At 42.2% G+C, this 15,988-nt stretch overlaps 2 protein-coding genes across 2 annotated transcripts; both read left to right on the top strand.

Annotated features, from left to right (window-relative positions):
- Positions 1-2,387: 2,387 nt before the first annotated feature.
- Positions 2,388-5,048, top strand: LOC112705512 ((+)-neomenthol dehydrogenase). The gene is made up of 4 exons (XM_025756335.3): positions 2,388-2,950; positions 3,035-3,287; positions 3,903-4,118; positions 4,586-5,048. Exons 1-4 carry the CDS (start codon positions 2,922-2,924, stop codon positions 4,961-4,963), a joined length of 876 nt encoding a protein of 291 aa, XP_025612120.1. The 5' UTR covers positions 2,388-2,921; the 3' UTR covers positions 4,964-5,048.
- A 429-nt stretch (positions 5,049-5,477) lies between these two features.
- Positions 5,478-10,836, top strand: LOC140174886 (uncharacterized). The gene is made up of 4 exons (XM_072201630.1): positions 5,478-6,130; positions 6,867-8,015; positions 8,121-9,909; positions 10,300-10,836. Exons 1-4 carry the CDS (start codon positions 5,478-5,480, stop codon positions 10,834-10,836), a joined length of 4,128 nt encoding a protein of 1,375 aa, XP_072057731.1.
- Positions 10,837-15,988: the final 5,152 nt, after the last annotated feature.

The raw sequence follows: 15,988 nt of genomic DNA, 5'->3' as shown, positions 1-15,988 counted from the left end.
CAGTATAATTTTTCTTAATACAATTTGAAGTATTGATTAAGTCAAAACCTACTCTTAATAAAAAAAAATAATAAACATCCACATATTTTGAAGCACACAAATTTAAACAAAAAATTATGCATGAAAATTTCGACTATACTCACGTACTAATCAAAACCTATTCTTAATTATATATTTTTTATAATTAAAATTGACGATTAAAAATTACTGAATATCAGTTTATTTAAAAATTTTCTTATATTATATATAAGTATAGTATAGTAACAAGCAAGGAAAATTTTAACTAATCATATTCGAAGTTTTTTAGTATTATCAGAAAAAAGCAGTCAATCAAAGCGGGTAAAACTAATATATCTAATATATTAAAAATTAGGGTAAAATACTAAATTGATCCTTTGTATTTAGGTGTAATTCTGGTTTAGTTCTTAAGGTTCAAAGTGTCATATTTGAATTCAAAAAAGTTTTATTTAGTTTCAATGTAATTCCACTCTAAAGTCAAAGTTAAATAATTAACGGCATGCCCTACATAACAGTAGTACACGAACAAGGTCGATAATTTGGAGAACAAGTATAAACTCTAAAGGCACAAAATCAACTGTGGATGTATCAAAATTTATTTATCATTCTCCTTAGTTTTATAGAAAATATTTCATTTAAATTGTAAAAAAAAATAATAAATAAATGTATTGATGCATCCATTTATGTCTTAGGAGCTTGTATTTGTTCTTTAGATTATTGACCTTGTTCTTGTACTGCAGTCATGTAAAACATTTCGTTAATTATTTAACTTTGACTTCAAGCAAAATAACTTTTTTGGATTCAAATATGACACTTTAAATCTTAAGAACAAAAATAGAATCACACCCAAATAAAGAGAATCAATTTAATATTTTACCCTAAAAATTAATTAAATATTACTTGTAAGCAAATGAATATTCATTTAAAATATTAAATATTTAAAGGAGGAAAAGTTATTTACCGAGGACAAAGTTAAAAACATAAAACATAAAACAATTAAAAATTTGAGATATTCTCCACATCCAAATAATTTTGTCATTTAAGTTCATCCAAACAATTTTAGGTCATGCACTTTTTCCATTTTTTTCTTTCCTCATGCTTCTTCTTCTTCTTCTCACGTTCGTTTACGCACGGAGCGTCTTCTTCTTCTTTGCGTTCCTCTCCTCATTCTCCTCCTTCTTTTTCACGTTCCTTCTTCTTCATGTGTTTTTCCCTTATCGTCATTCTTTTATTGTTGTTGCTGTTGTATCTTTTTGTCTTTTCCTCCTTCTCTCCCTCCCTGGTGAAGAAGCAGTAGAAGATGAGGAGAAAGAGTTTTGAATTGTGCAAAACAGAAATGAACCAAACATGTTATTATGGTAAAACAATTGTATAGTGCTAAATGAACGAAACATAATCTATTATATAAATTCAAATTCGAACAGTTTTCTTCATAATGAACCGAACAGGTACTCATGGTGAAATAATTGTATAACACTGAGTGAACAAAACATACTCCATTATATAAAATCAAATTCGAAACACCTCTATCTATAATTTAGAGATTATTAATTCAATTCAATTCAATTCAGATTCAGAACACTTACGTCCATTCAATTTAATTCAATTTAGCAATGATATTCCATTCAATTCAATCGAAAAAATAATTTGTATTGTTGGTGATGATAATAACAAAAGAAAAGGAGGAGTAAAAAAAGAATCTGCATGCAGGAGGAGAAAGAGGAAGATGAGGAGGTATATGTGAATTTGAAAAAAAAAAAAAGATGACATATGTGTATATTTAAAAGAAGAAGATGATAAAGAAGTCTAAGGGACTAAGGGGAGAAGAAAAAAAAAAGCACGTGTAATGATAATCTTTTAATAAAAGTAATTTTTGTTGGTATTTGATCTACTTAAATAAAACTTAAATAAAAAAATGTTTGAAGGTGGAGCATAGCTCTTTAAAACCTTGTTTTCTGTTTATAGTTAGGTAAACTAATCCAGTGATCTATATATATATATATAACAAGCAAATAAAATTTTAACTAACCATATTCGAAGTCTTTTAGTAACGAAAAAGACAGTCAATCAAAGTGGGTTAAATTACTTTATTAAAAAATAATTAAATATTACTTCTAAGCAAATGAATATTCATTTAAAATATTAAATATTTAAAGGAGAAAAAGTCGTTTACGGTGGATAAGATTAAAACTTAAAAGCCATAAAAGACGAATAAAAATATTAAGTAAAAAATTTATTTTTGTAATTAAATTTAATTAATTTTTTTTATGTTTTTTAATTATTAATTAAATTTAATTAATAATTTAATCATGTAGTAAAGTAGTATGACCGAAACATAAAACAATTACAAATTTAAAACTTTGTTTTCTGTTTATAGTTAGGTAAACTTTTTTTTTTTTTTTTGTCTAGTTAGGTAAACTAATCCAGTGATGTTTCCCTTTGTTCCTATCTTCACCTTTACCTTTATTAGTTATTAGACATTAGTACATAGTTATCTAGAAAAGGTGAATAATTGACATTTAAGATAATCTAGAAACAAGGGTGAATCATGAATCATGAATGTGTACACAAAAAAGACAATCTAGAAGCGTTAGATTTAATTTGTGAATTGTGATGAACGGCAACATCCACATCACTAATAAATGGTCAAAGTAAATGCGATGATACTTGAAGAAGAAAACTGTTCACAACTCAATTGACTATATAATAATTAGATCAATCAATTTTATTTTTATTTTCTTTATTCATTTTTTTAATTTTATATCCTAAGCAAAATTCAGTTCTATATTATTTTATAGCCGTCATCGGATTCCATAAATATTACTAGCAATCTCTCTCCATTGTTCAAACAAATCTCATCTATGATCTATCTATAGTTAAAAGCAAAGCACAGCGTAGCATCCATGGTTTCAGCGGCAGATTCCATACAAAGGTAACAACTTTCACTTTTTTTTAATACCCTTTTGTAAAAAACACAAATTTAGAGGGGCATTTTGGATTTTTTCTTGTTTCCCAGGTATGCAGTAGTTACAGGTTCAAACAAAGGGATAGGGTTGGAAACTGTTAAAGGGTTGGCATCAAATGGTGTGAAGGTTGTTCTGACAGCAAGAGATGAGAAAAGGGGATATGAAGCTGTTGAGAAATTGAGGAGAGAGTGCGGTTTCTCTAACGAACTTGTGATCTTTCACCAGCTTGATGTAACTGATTCTTCTAGCATTGCATCATTGGTGAAATTTGTGAAATTCCAATTTGGAAGACTTGATATCTTGGTAAGTTTCAAGATTTTTATGATTAGTGCTTTGCATATCAATTATCATGATCTTTTGCTTCATCCTTTTGTATTTTTAATTTTTCTATTTACTCTCTTTTTCTTAAGTGCTTAAAGTTCAACGCCTTGCAGACTGATGTTGAATATTCTGAACGTTGCTTCATCTCTCATTTTTTTTTTTAAATGTTCTACCCTTTTTTTTTTAAGTGTTTAACTTTCCCAGATTAATGCTGAATATTCTGAACTTTTCTATTTTTGTCCCCCCTTCTTTTTTTTTTCTTTTTCCTAAGTGACATTTATTATAAAATAACAATGCTTGGAATCTGGCTTATGCATATATGCAAGAATTTTCTTTTTATAAAAACTTGGTCTTAATCAAGCAAATTCTGTGTCTGATTCCAAGAGTAATTCCTCTTATGGCAGATTTTCTTTTTAAAATTTAGCTTATTGGAATGATTCTGTTAATTCTATTTGCTTATGAATAATGTTTGGTAAAGCCATATGTTAAAATATGGAAAACACACCGAGTGAAGAGTACTATTTGCAGTGTTGCATTTTTTTTAATTGATGTGAAAATCAATACTTTACATTAAGTAACAAAATTATTGTCGTGTAGGTGAACAATGCAGGAATCAATGGTTTCGATTCAGCTGATCTTATAGGATCAATAATTAAGTGGAAAGAGCTTAATCAAACTTATGATATGGCTGAAAAATGCTTAACAACAAACTACTATGGTGCTAAAGAAACAACTGAGGCATTTCTTCCTTTGCTTCAGTTATCCACTTCACCTATGATTGTCAATGTTTCTTCCACAGCAGGGTTGTTACAGGTACAAGAAAATGGCCATAGTTTAAGTATCTTTTTTGGTTTTGTTTTCATTTCCTGTCTTCCTTCTCAATGCTTTCAAGAGTGAAAACATGAAATGGAAGTAGACAAACGAGGTTCAATTGTTTTTAGAGTCAAATAAATTTTCGGTCTCTGTAAATTTGTAATTTTCCATTTGGTCCTTGCAAAATTTAAGATGATTAGTCTTAGCTCTTGCTGTTTGTTTATACTAAATGATGATAAGTCTCTTCTTGCAAGGAACAAACAAAAAGAAACAAAAAATTATGGATCTTAAAGAACTACACTTCTTTAACCCTTTCATGGAAATGGAAGACACTTAAAAAGAAACAAAGACTAAGAATAAAAACGAGATTGATCCTTTACTTTCTTTAAATTGACTTTTTTAAAGTGTGAACTTGTCTCTGATACTTTGACAACACTGACAACATTGTCTTATGATGTTTTTTTCAGCACATATCAAATGAATGGGCTAAAGGGGTGCTAGATGACACCGAAAACCTCACAGAAGATCTAATAGACAAGGTACTAAGGGAGTTCATGAAAGATTTCAAAGAAGGTTCATTGAAAACCAAAGGCTGGCCAACCTATCTGTCTGCATATATGCTCTCAAAAGCAGCCATGAATTCTTACACAAGGCTTCTGGCACGGAAGCATCCGAAATTCTGTGTTAATTGCGTCTGTCCGGGTTTTGTAAAAACGGACATTAACCGAAATACCGGAATCTTATCGGTTGAAAATGGTGCTGCTAGTGTTGTTAGATTAGCATTGTTGCCTAGTGGTTCACCTTCTGGCTACTTCTTTGCTATGCAAGAATTGTCAAGCTTTTGATTTTTGAAGTTTGATGAATGATTAATTTTTGTTACATATTATGCAAATTACTAGTGAAAAAGAGAGTGGTGAAATTCTTTACCGATGTGTAATTTTGTTACGGATCTGGCCCACCAGCCCGGATCCAAAGACAAACCCGATTCCTCGGGTTTGACCCATTCCCCCCTCCAGAAGGCCCCAAACCGGCCCACTGGAGCTCCTAACCGACTTTTGAATTCAAACGTCTCCTTTATCTTATCCCAACAAGATAAAGATAAAATAACTACCATCACCTATAAATAAGAGGACCTACGTCCCCCAGGTATTCATTCATTCCCCACACCTTATACCTCTTAGATCCATTCTGACTTGAGCGTCGGAGTGTCTTTGCAGGTACCTCCCCCCCCCCCCCGCACTCCGCTCGGATAGTCCGACACCCGTCTCGACCCACAGGTTCCCGATCCTCATCTCAACCCGTACCAGAATCCTCTTGTACATTGGCGCCGTCTGTGGGGACCTGCGACAGTCGAACCGCATGGAGGGCATCCTAGAGGAGAACCCATCAAGCCAGGATGACTCCCAACCGCGTTGTCCGGCCTCAGAACACCATGAAGCCACAAACCAAGCAAAGATAGCAAGTACCATCCACCACACGAACGAACCCGTCACCAAGGACCCACAACATCCCGAGAAAGCCAGGGACAAAGCAGCACAGATCATCCAGGATCTCTGTCTCCGGGTCCAAGAACTTGAAGGCAAACTAACTAACAGAGAAAAACACAATAACGAACACGGAAGCCAGGCAACTTCCAGGTCAAGATCCCACCGCGGCAGGTCGCCAACCCGGCAACACGATAGGAGAGATGATCGCAGCATCTCACGCAACCACCGACACGAGAAATCGCTAGAACGGCGATACAACAAGAAACACCACCGCAGCGCTTCTCGGGATCTAAGTCGTCAACACGATTCGGACGAGGACCGGAGATACCGAAACACCAAACGCACGAGAAGCGACCACACCATAATGGGAGCTACACCCTTCACAGAAAGAATCTTAAGAGCGAAACTCCCCAAAGGTTTCGACAAACCCACCGACATGAAGTATGATGGAACCAAGGACCCTCAGGAACATCTAACGGCTTTCGAGGCCAGAATGAACTTAGAAGGAGCGGCCGACGCAGTCCGGTGCAGAGCCTTCCCGGTAACCCTTGCCGGACCGGCGATCAAATGGTTCAACGCCCTCCCGAACGGATCCATAGCCAGCTTCCACGACATAGCACGAAAATTCATGGCCCAGTTCACGACCAGAATCACCAAAGCCAAACAGCTTGTTAGGGGTCACACAAAAGCTAGACGAATCCACAAGAAAATACCTCGACCGCTTCAACGACGAATGCCTAACGGTCGACGGACTCACGGATTCCGTCGCAAGCCTTTGCCTGACTAACGGGCTCATGAACGAGGACTTTCGCAAACACCTCACTACCAAACCAGTATGGACCATGCACGAAATCCAGAACGTCGCCAGAGACTACATTAACGACGAAGAGGTCAGCCAGGTCGTCGCTGCCAACAAACGGCAGCACGCCCAACACGGCAATTCGGCTCCCCGGCATAACCCAACACCTAAAGAGAATCAACGGGACCACCCCAAGCCGACCAACCGGCCACCGAGAATTGGCAAATTCTCTAATTACACGCCCCTAACTGCACCAATTACGGAGATATACCATCAAATAGCAGATCGAGGCATCATCCCAAGAGCCCGACAACTCAAAGAAAGGACGGGAGGCAACAAAACCCTCTACTGTGACTACCACCGAGGTTACGGCCACAAAACACAAGATTGCTTCGACCTCAAAGACGCTCTTGAACAGGCCATACGAGACGGCAAACTCCTGGAATTTGCCAAAATCATCAGAGAACCAAGACGCGCGGAGAAAGACAAGTCACCAGAAAGAGAAGGACGTAACCCAAGAACACAAAGGCAACCCACCAGGGAGAGTCCGGAGGAAGACCCGACCATCATAGTAAACATCATCACAGGCAAGGACGTATCGAGCAAGTCAAAATTAGCAATAAAAAAAGACCTCAAGGTAATGGCCGTCAGAAACCAAGCCCCAATCGCCGCCACTAGCAACATGATAACATTCTTACCGGAGGATTGCCTGCACGGCACCTCAGCCGAAGATGCCCCCTTCGTCATCTCAGCCAGGATCGGAACAGGACTAGTACGAAGGATACTGGTAGACACCGGTGCAGACTCCAACATCCTTTTCCGGGGAGCCTTTGACAAGCTCGGGCTCCGCAATGATAACCTCCAAACACACCGCCACGGCGTCACGGGACTTGGCGACAACTTTCTCAAACCAGACGGCTCAATTACCCTACCCATCACCATAGGAACGAGCAATCAGAAAAAGACAATCCTATCTGAATTCGTAGTCCTTAAAGACTCCACAGCCTATAACGTGATCCTCGGAAGAAAAACAATCAATGACTTCTCCGCAGTCATCTTCACCAAATACCTCCTCATGAAGTTCAGAACCGACGACGGCTCCATCGGTACCATTCACGGAGACCGAGAGGTCGCAGCCGAATGCGACAACACCAGCCTAGCCCTAAGGAAAAAATCCCGAGATGCGGCCGGAATATTCCTAGCCGACCTAGATGCGCGACAAGACGGCCAACCTAGGCCAGAACCAGAAGGAGACATGGAAAAACTACAGATAGGACCAACCAAGGAAGAATATACCTTCATCAATAGAAACCTCCCAAACGATCTTAAAGAAGAACTCTCCCAACTCCTGAAACAAAACAAAGACTTATTCGCATTTACACCAGCCGACATGCCGGGCATTAACCCCGACCTAATGTCCCACCACCTAGCCGTGGACCCCCAAGCCAAGCCGGTAGCACAAAGACGACGAAAAATGTCGCCAGACCGAGCCGCCGAAGTCAAAAAACAAGTCAAAGTCCTACTCGAAGCCAACTTCATCCGGGAACTCCCCTACACGACCTGGCTAGCCAACGTCGTGCTAGTACGGAAACCTAACGGGAAATGGCGAATGTGCGTCGACTACACGGACCTAAACAAAGCTTGCCCGAAGGACGCCTTCCCCCTACCAAACATCGACGGATTAGTAGACGCAGCATCCGGCCACCGATACCTCAGCTTCATGGACGCATATTCCGGCTATAACCAAATACCGATGCACCGACCAGACGAAGAAAAAACCGCATTCATCACCCCAGACGGAACATACTGTTACACAGTGATGCCATTCGGCTTGAAAAACGCTGGAGCCACCTACCAAAGACTTGTTAACAAGATCTTTCGAGACCTAACCGGAGACAAGTTAGAAGTCTACATTGACGACATGCTCGCCAAGACTGAATCCAGCGAACAACTAATCAACGACCTCACGGTCATAATGAACACCCTACGAAAGCACCAAATGCGGCTCAACCCGGCAAAGTGCGCCTTCGGAATGGAGGCAGGAAAGTTCCTCGGCTTCATGATCACACAACGCGGAGTTGAAGCAAACCCGGAGAAATGTCGTGCCGTCCTCGAAATGGCAAACCCCAAAAACCTTAAGGACATCCAAAAGCTCACCGGCAGACTAACCGCGTTATCACGCTTTCTCGGTGCATCAGCCCAAAAAGCAATCCCTTTCTTCAAACTAATGAAAAAAGGGACCCCTTTTAAGTGGGAAACAAAATGCGAAGAAGCATTCCAACACTTCAAGAAGGCCTTATCGGAACCACCAATCCTCGCCAAATCCCAAACAGGAGAAACACTCTACTTATACCTTTCCATAACAGAAGAGGCACTTGCAGCGGCTCTCGTCCGTGAAGACGAGAAAAAGGAGCAAAAACCCGTATACTTCATAAGCAAAGTCTTACAGGATGCGGAAACTCGCTATTCACGCTTAGAAAAGCTAGCTTTCGCACTCCTTACAGCCTCCCGACGCCTGCGACAATATTTCCAGGCCCACCCCGTAACGGTTCGAACCGACCAGGCGGTCAAGCAAGTGTTACAAAAACCCGACCTAGCGGGAAGAATGCTAGCATGGTCCATCGAGTTATCCCAATTCCAGATCAGATTCGAACCCCGGAACGCTATCAAGGCACAAGCCTTGACTGATTTCATCGCCGAAATGACTCCAGGAAAACTCATCCCGGAACCATGGAAATTACACGTCAACGGCTCGTCAAACTCCACTCACGGAGGAGCCGGAATCATACTCGAAAACCAAAACGGAATCACAATTGAACAGTCAGTACGGTACGAATTCCCAGTATCAAACAATCAAGCAGAATACGAAGCCCTCTTAGCAGGTCTGACCCTAGCCCGGGAAGTCGGTGTAAACGCCTTAGAAGTAAATACCGATTCCCAGGTAGTCAGTTCCCAAATCAACGGAAGCTACCAGGCACGAGATCCCCTGCTCCAACAATACCTCACCAAGGTAAACGAACTGAAAGAAGGGTTCGAAAGCATTATCATACGGCACGTTCCCAGGGAACGAAACACCAGGGCAGACCTACTCTCCAAGCTAGCCAGTACCAAACCGGGACACGGTAACAAATCGCTAATTCAAGAGGTCGTTCGGTCGCCCTCTGTGTCAACAGCAATCAACTCTCATCTGACGATCTCAAGCCAGGGGTCGTGGACATACCCCATCCTACAATACCTCCTCGACGGAACTTTACCGCCAGACCTGAAAGAAGGAAAGCGAATAAAAAGGGAAGCCGCCAACTATACCATCATAGTGGGACAACTATACAAACGAGGATTCTCGCAACCCCTACTCAAATGTGTCGAACCCAGGGACACAGAGTACATACTCCGTGAAATCCACGAAGGCTGCTGCGGACACCACGTCGGAGGCAAAACATTAGCCCAAAAAATCATCAAGGCTGGCTACTTCTGGCCCACAATCATTCGAGACTCCATACAATTGGTAAAAAGCTGTGACAAATGCCAAAGACACGCCAATATCCACCAAGCCGCCCCACACCAGCTCAGCACCATATCGGCAGAACGGCCATTCGGCACTTGGAGGATCGACCTCGTCGGGCCCTTCCCTACGGCTCCCGACCAGCTCAGATACCTCATTGTCGCTATAGATTACTACACCAAATGGATCGAGGCCGAACCTCTGGCCTCCATAACGGCGACCTAATGCCGAAAATTCGTCTGGCGATAAATCATCACCCGCTTCGGAATCCCCGAGGTCGTCATATCAGACAACGGAACTCAATTTACCGATAAAAAATTCAAAGAGTTCCTAGGAGGATTACAGATATCCCATCGCTTCAGCTCAGTAGAACACCCCCAAACAAACGGACAGGTGGAATCCGCAAACAAAATAATCGTTAAAGGACTCAAAAAACGGCTCGACGAAGCCAAAGGACCATGGGCGGACGAATTAGGGTCGGTTCTATGGTCGTACCGAACAACACCCCAAACGACCACGGGGGAAACGCCTTTCCGATTAACATACGGGGTTGAAGCAGTCATCCCAGTTGAAAACGGGGACCCCAGCCCCAAGAAAACGGTCGGAGGCAACGACGAAGAAGCAGAAAGAGACCTCATTGATGAAGAAAGAAACATAGCTCACGTCAAAGAATTAGCACTTAAACAAAGAATCAGCCTAAGATACAATCACGGCGTTATCCGACGAGAATTCGCGGCTGATGACCTCGTCCTACGGCGAAACGATATCGGTCCCCCGACTCCAGGAGAAGGAAAGCTCACCCCCAACTGGGAAGGACCATACAGAATCAAGGCCGTAATCGGAAAAGGAGCGTATAAACTCGAACGGCTCGACGGCAACGAAGTCCCGAGGACCTGGAACGCAGCCAACTTGCGACGATACTACGCCTAGACCGACCTAAATAGGTCGCCCTCTTTTATTTTTCCTTTCTATTTTTATCCTTTATTTATATTTGTAATCTCGGGTACTCTTTCACGCCGTTAACGGAGGGTTTTAACGAGGTCCAACCATTCAATAAAAATTCCATTAAAAGCTATTTCCACTTTCCTACACATCCCAAAAACGGAACGTAGACACGACCACGACTGGAGGACTGATCACCCCCCAGGCCCAACACACGGATATCCATAAAAAACCCGACCAAACGACGGTCCGAGGAAACGAAAAACAAACGCGGAATAGCTCAAAACATAAGGCCCGAACGGCCGAAAAACAACATAACTACAGAACATACAAAAAAGCCCGACGGCCAATAAATGCTACTAAAAACGAAAGTACGGTGTTCCAAAGTACACGGCCCTTGGCCATCCAAAAATATTCAAAAAAACAGTTTAAAGAAAAAACCAAAGAAATACAGATAGAAACTACTCGAGGTCGACAATCTGGCCATCACGAACAGTCTTGAAGGCCCCCATCGCAGATACATCCACACCAGGAGCCAACACCAAGGCCTGAGCCCTCATCGTCTCCTTGGTAGCCGCAATTGCATCCTTTGCATCAGCTAGCAACTCCGTCTTCTCCTTCTTCAAGGCAGCAACCTCGGCCTTCAAAATCTCCACTTCACCAAGAAGCACCGCCGACTGGGAACCCGCATCGGAAGCCCGCTTACGCTCCTCTGCCAACTGGGAACGAAGTGAAGTTTCAACCTCGGAAAGTCGGAGAATCTCCGCCCCAGCTTCCTCGGAAGACTTCACTGCCTTCTCCTTCGCAACCCCAGCAGCCTCAAGCTCCTCCTTTAACTTAGCCACCTCAGCCTGCGACTGACGAAGCTTCTTATCTAACAACCCAACCTGAGCCATTACGGGCTCGGCCTTACGGACAACAACGGCAGACCGGAGAAGTGCACGGTACACCGACTTAGCCTGAAACGAGACATCATAGCCATCAAAAAACGGCTCTGTCCCAGGCATCAGGTGCTGATCGATAAAACCGGAAGCATCAAAGCGACGATCAATCACACTGGGCACAGCACCCTCCTCCTCAAAAGTTTCGCTGCTAGGATCCTCGGGCCTCTTTCTCTTCCGGGAAGCCTCGGCAGTCGACACCACGACAACCTCAGGCGAGTTCACAGGACCCGGCGAGGCCCGAGCTTCGGCCCTCACTCCCGACAAAACTACCTCATGGGAAACGCCCTGAGAACCCACAGCCAGATTAGAGACGGGGGTAGCAGGAGACGACGACCCTTCCTCCCGACCCATCGCCGCCTTCAACCTCGCCAAAGAAGTCAACCCACCAGCCATCTCAACTGGAAAAAGAAAGAAAAATCAAGTCAAAAAAAAAAAGAGCTACCCACCAATATACGTCCGACAAGCCTCGGGATCCCCCATAACATCTCGAGGGTTCAACGGACGCTCCCCGAACAAATACCACAAAACGCTAGCAATATCCTTATCCTCCCGAGACAAACCATCATAAGTAAACTTGGTTAAAACCGACGGGCCAGCACCAAAGTTCCAATACGTCGGAAACCGGCGCTCGCCCTCCAGTGTCAGCCAAAACGGACGATGTCCCTGAACAGGACGCACCTTAAAATACTCCCACTTAAAACCGTGAAAAGAATCCTCGAATAACCCAAAAATCCGGTGATGAGGTTGAGCACGGAAAGACATATATCCCTTCTTGTGCTTCCCCTCTTTAGTCGGAAGAGTGCACAAGAAAAGAAAAAGAAAAACAGGAACAGAAGCCGGAAGATCGAGATACCGGCACACCAGTTCAAACGACCGCACGGCAGCCCAACTATTCGGGTGAAACTGAGACGGTGCCACGAAACACCGACTCAGCAGATCTTGAACAAACAGCGAAAAAGGCAACCGCACACCGAGCCGAGTGAACATCGACTCATAAACCCACATCCAATCCGGAACGGTGGGCGAATGAAGGTTCAGGTAACAGACGCGCTCGTCGGCATCAGGAAGAACGAGCTCATACCGCCCCTCCTCATCACCACCACCACAGATCGCCCCCTGATCACGGAGCCGTTGAAGATCGTCCTCCGTCATCCGAGACGGAACGCCCCACACATCGCTAGTCACCCAACCGTAGCGATTGGGAACGCCCCTGGAGGGGGCCACCGGGGCTCCCACACCCTCATTCCTCCGCCGTTGCATACCTAAAACAGGGAGGAGCACCACCATCAGCCTACTGACCCTATAAGACAGAAACCTAACACCACTACTAAACCAGCGCGGTGGCTCACCACCACTGTTAAACAAACACGGCGGCACTCAGCCCCTCCAAAACTCAAAATGCTACCCCCCAAAAAGACACAAACAGTAAAAGAGTAAAAACAACGCATGGCAAGGACAGAGCAAATATTCACAAAGTAAAAAGAAGGAAAGCGAAGCATGCCAACCTGGTAATGCAGAAGGAAGCTTGAGAAAAGTAGAAGAAGCAAGCAGCACCAAAAAAGCAAAAACCGCAAAGGAAAAAAGAGCTTCGTTTCAGATGATGAGTTTTTCTTTCAGAAGAGAAAATAGAGAAGAAAATGAAACGGACGAGGGAACCGAAACAAAAAGCCAAAAGACGGTTTCAAAAAGGAGCAAAAGGACACAATTAACCCTAGGCGCAGTTGGAACTCGTAGGGGTAAAAGGGAGAAACGTCCCCTCGCATTAAATGACCTCCTCGAAAATAAAAAGCCTCGAAGAACGCGACGGGCGCAGTAAAAATCGGAAGGGTCACGTCAAAACCAAAAACGGTCAGACGAACCTTCAGCAAAACCAGAGCCGAGACACCGATCCCCCTCCAAAGGGCCAAACGAACACCCGAGAAGAACTAAAAACCTAGCCCACGATCAAAACATTATACCTCCCAGCGACAGGCCGATCTCGCTCGCCCTCCCGCTGCGGGGGCAACTGTTACGGATCCGGCCCACCAGCCCGGATCCAAAGACAAACCCGATTCCTCGGGTTTGACCCATTCCCCCCTCCAGAAGGCCCTAAACCGGCCCACTGGAGCTCCTAACCGACTTTCGAATTCAAACGTCTCCTTTATCTTATCCCAACAAGATAAAGATAAAATAACTACCATCACCTATAAATAAGAGGACCTACGTCCCCCAGGTATTCATTCATTTCCCACACCTTATACCTCTTAGATCCATTCTGACTTGAGCGTTGGAGTGTCTTTGCAGGTACCTCCCCCCTGCACTCCGCTCGGATAGTCCGACACCCGTCTCGACCCACAGGTTCCCGATCCTCATCTCAACCCGTACCAGAATCCTCTTGTACATTTAAAAGGGAGAAACGTCCCCTCGCATTAAATGACCTCCTCGAAAATAAAAAGCCTCGAAGAACGCGATGGGCGCAGTAAAAATCGGAAGGGTCACGTCAAAACCAAAAACGGTCAGACGAACCTTCAGCAAAACCAGAGCCGAGACACCGATCCCCCTCCAAAGGGCCAAACGAACACCCGAGAAGAACTAAAAACCTAGCCCACGATCAAAACATCATACCTCCCAGCGACAGGCCGATCTCGCTCGCCCTCCCGCTGCGGGGGCAACTGTTACGGATCCGGCCCACCAGCCCGGATCCAAAGACAAACCCGATTCCTCGTGTTTGACCCATTCCCCCCTCCAGAAGGCCCCAAACCGGCCCACTGGAGCTCCTAACCGACTTTTGAATTCAAACGTCTCCTTTATCTTATCCCAACAAGATAAAGATAAAATAACTACCATCACCTATAAATAAGAGGACCTACGTCCCCCAGGTATTCATTCATTCCCCACACCTTATACCTCTTAGATCCATTATGACTTGAGCGTCGGAGTGTCTTTGCAGGTACCTCCCCCCCCCCCCCCCGGCACTCCGCTCGGATAGTCCGACACCCGTCTCGACCCACAGGTTCCCGATCCTCATCTCAACCCGTACCAGAATCCTCTTGTACAAATTTCTTGTGTGATAGTGAAATGTAGGGGAATTTTTACATGCAAGTTGGCCAATCCTATATTTCTAAATTCTGACTATATTCATGCTTCAAAATGGTCAATTTCAATTGAAATAGAATAGTCAACTCTAATTTTGCAAGTGGTGTTTTGAAATTTAATGCTCTAGAATATGATGCTTCCATAACAAAGAAATTTTCAGCATTAATTAGTCCAATACAGGGAAAATGGGCTAGTACCTTCTCATGTTATTATTTGTTTCTTTCGAATTGCATTTGTTTTGCGTCTACAAAAAATTGTTAATTATGTGGATTAACAATTATCTTGTGTGATAATGAAATGTGGGCAAGTTTACATGCAAATTGGGTTATTCTGTATTTTTCTGTTGATGATGATGCTTCATATTTTGAAATTTCAATTTGAGAAAGAATGGTGAATCTAATAATTCGCAAGGGATATTTGAAACTTTAATGTTCTAGAATACGAACCTTCCATAACAGATTTTCTCTACATTATTTATTCCAATCCATTGAAATGGATTAGTACCTTCTCAACTTAGTTTCTGTCACAGTGCCTCTTTTTCTCCTGCAAAATTTGACTAATTATGTGAATGATAAAATACTTTATGTCATGGTAAAATGCGGGGAACTTTTCATACAAGCAAGTTGATTTTATATTTTCTCATGTTGTTGATGCTTCAATAAAAAAAAGAATGGTCAATTCTTTTTTTTTTTTTTTAATTAAGTGATAGTTTTGAGCGTTAATGTTCTAGAATATGAACTTTCCATTACAATTTACAAAGAAATTTTCAATGTTTATCCAATACATTGAAATTAAGCTAGTACCTTCTCTAGTTATTATAATTTATTTTCTATAAGTGTGTCTTTTTTCTCTATAAAATTTGATTAATTGAATTTCTCTTTATGTAGTAACCGATTGGTCTAAACTCTTAAATAGAGTTTTAATTTGTGATAAACTAGTTCTTAATTTGTTGAGTTAGAGAAAATAGATTTTCTTAATTTTTTTAACAATTAAGAGAATAAAATATAATTTTTTATTATTAGTTTTATAAATGAAATAAAAAAATATAAAAATATATATTAAAATATTAAAAATTATATTTTATTCATTTAATTATTAAAAAAATTTGAAAAAATTATTTG

This window comes from Arachis hypogaea, chromosome 8 (assembly GCF_003086295.3).
Source record: "Arachis hypogaea cultivar Tifrunner chromosome 8, arahy.Tifrunner.gnm2.J5K5, whole genome shotgun sequence".
Classification (NCBI taxonomy): domain Eukaryota; kingdom Viridiplantae; phylum Streptophyta; class Magnoliopsida; order Fabales; family Fabaceae; genus Arachis; species Arachis hypogaea.
Note: the sequence above shows the minus strand (reverse complement) of the source record. Positions and strands in the feature narration are given on the sequence as shown.

Coding starts and splice junctions, on each gene's coding strand:
- LOC112705512 (XM_025756335.3), top strand. CDS start 2,922: ATGGTTTCAGCGGCAGATTCCATACAAAG. Junction 2,951..3,034: donor GCGGCAGATTCCATACAAAG/GTAACAACTTTC, acceptor CTTGTTTCCCAG/GTATGCAGTAGTTACAGGTT. Junction 4,119..4,585: donor CCACAGCAGGGTTGTTACAG/GTACAAGAAAAT, acceptor TGTTTTTTTCAG/CACATATCAAATGAATGGGC.
- LOC140174886 (XM_072201630.1), top strand. CDS start 5,478: ATGGAGGGCATCCTAGAGGAGAACCCATCAAGCCAGGATGACTCCCAA. Junction 8,016..8,120: donor CCTAACGGGAAATGGCGAAT/GTGCGTCGACTA, acceptor CCGATACCTCAG/CTTCATGGACGCATATTCCG. Junction 9,910..10,299: donor TTCGAGACTCCATACAATTG/GTAAAAAGCTGT, acceptor ACAAACGGACAG/GTGGAATCCGCAAACAAAAT.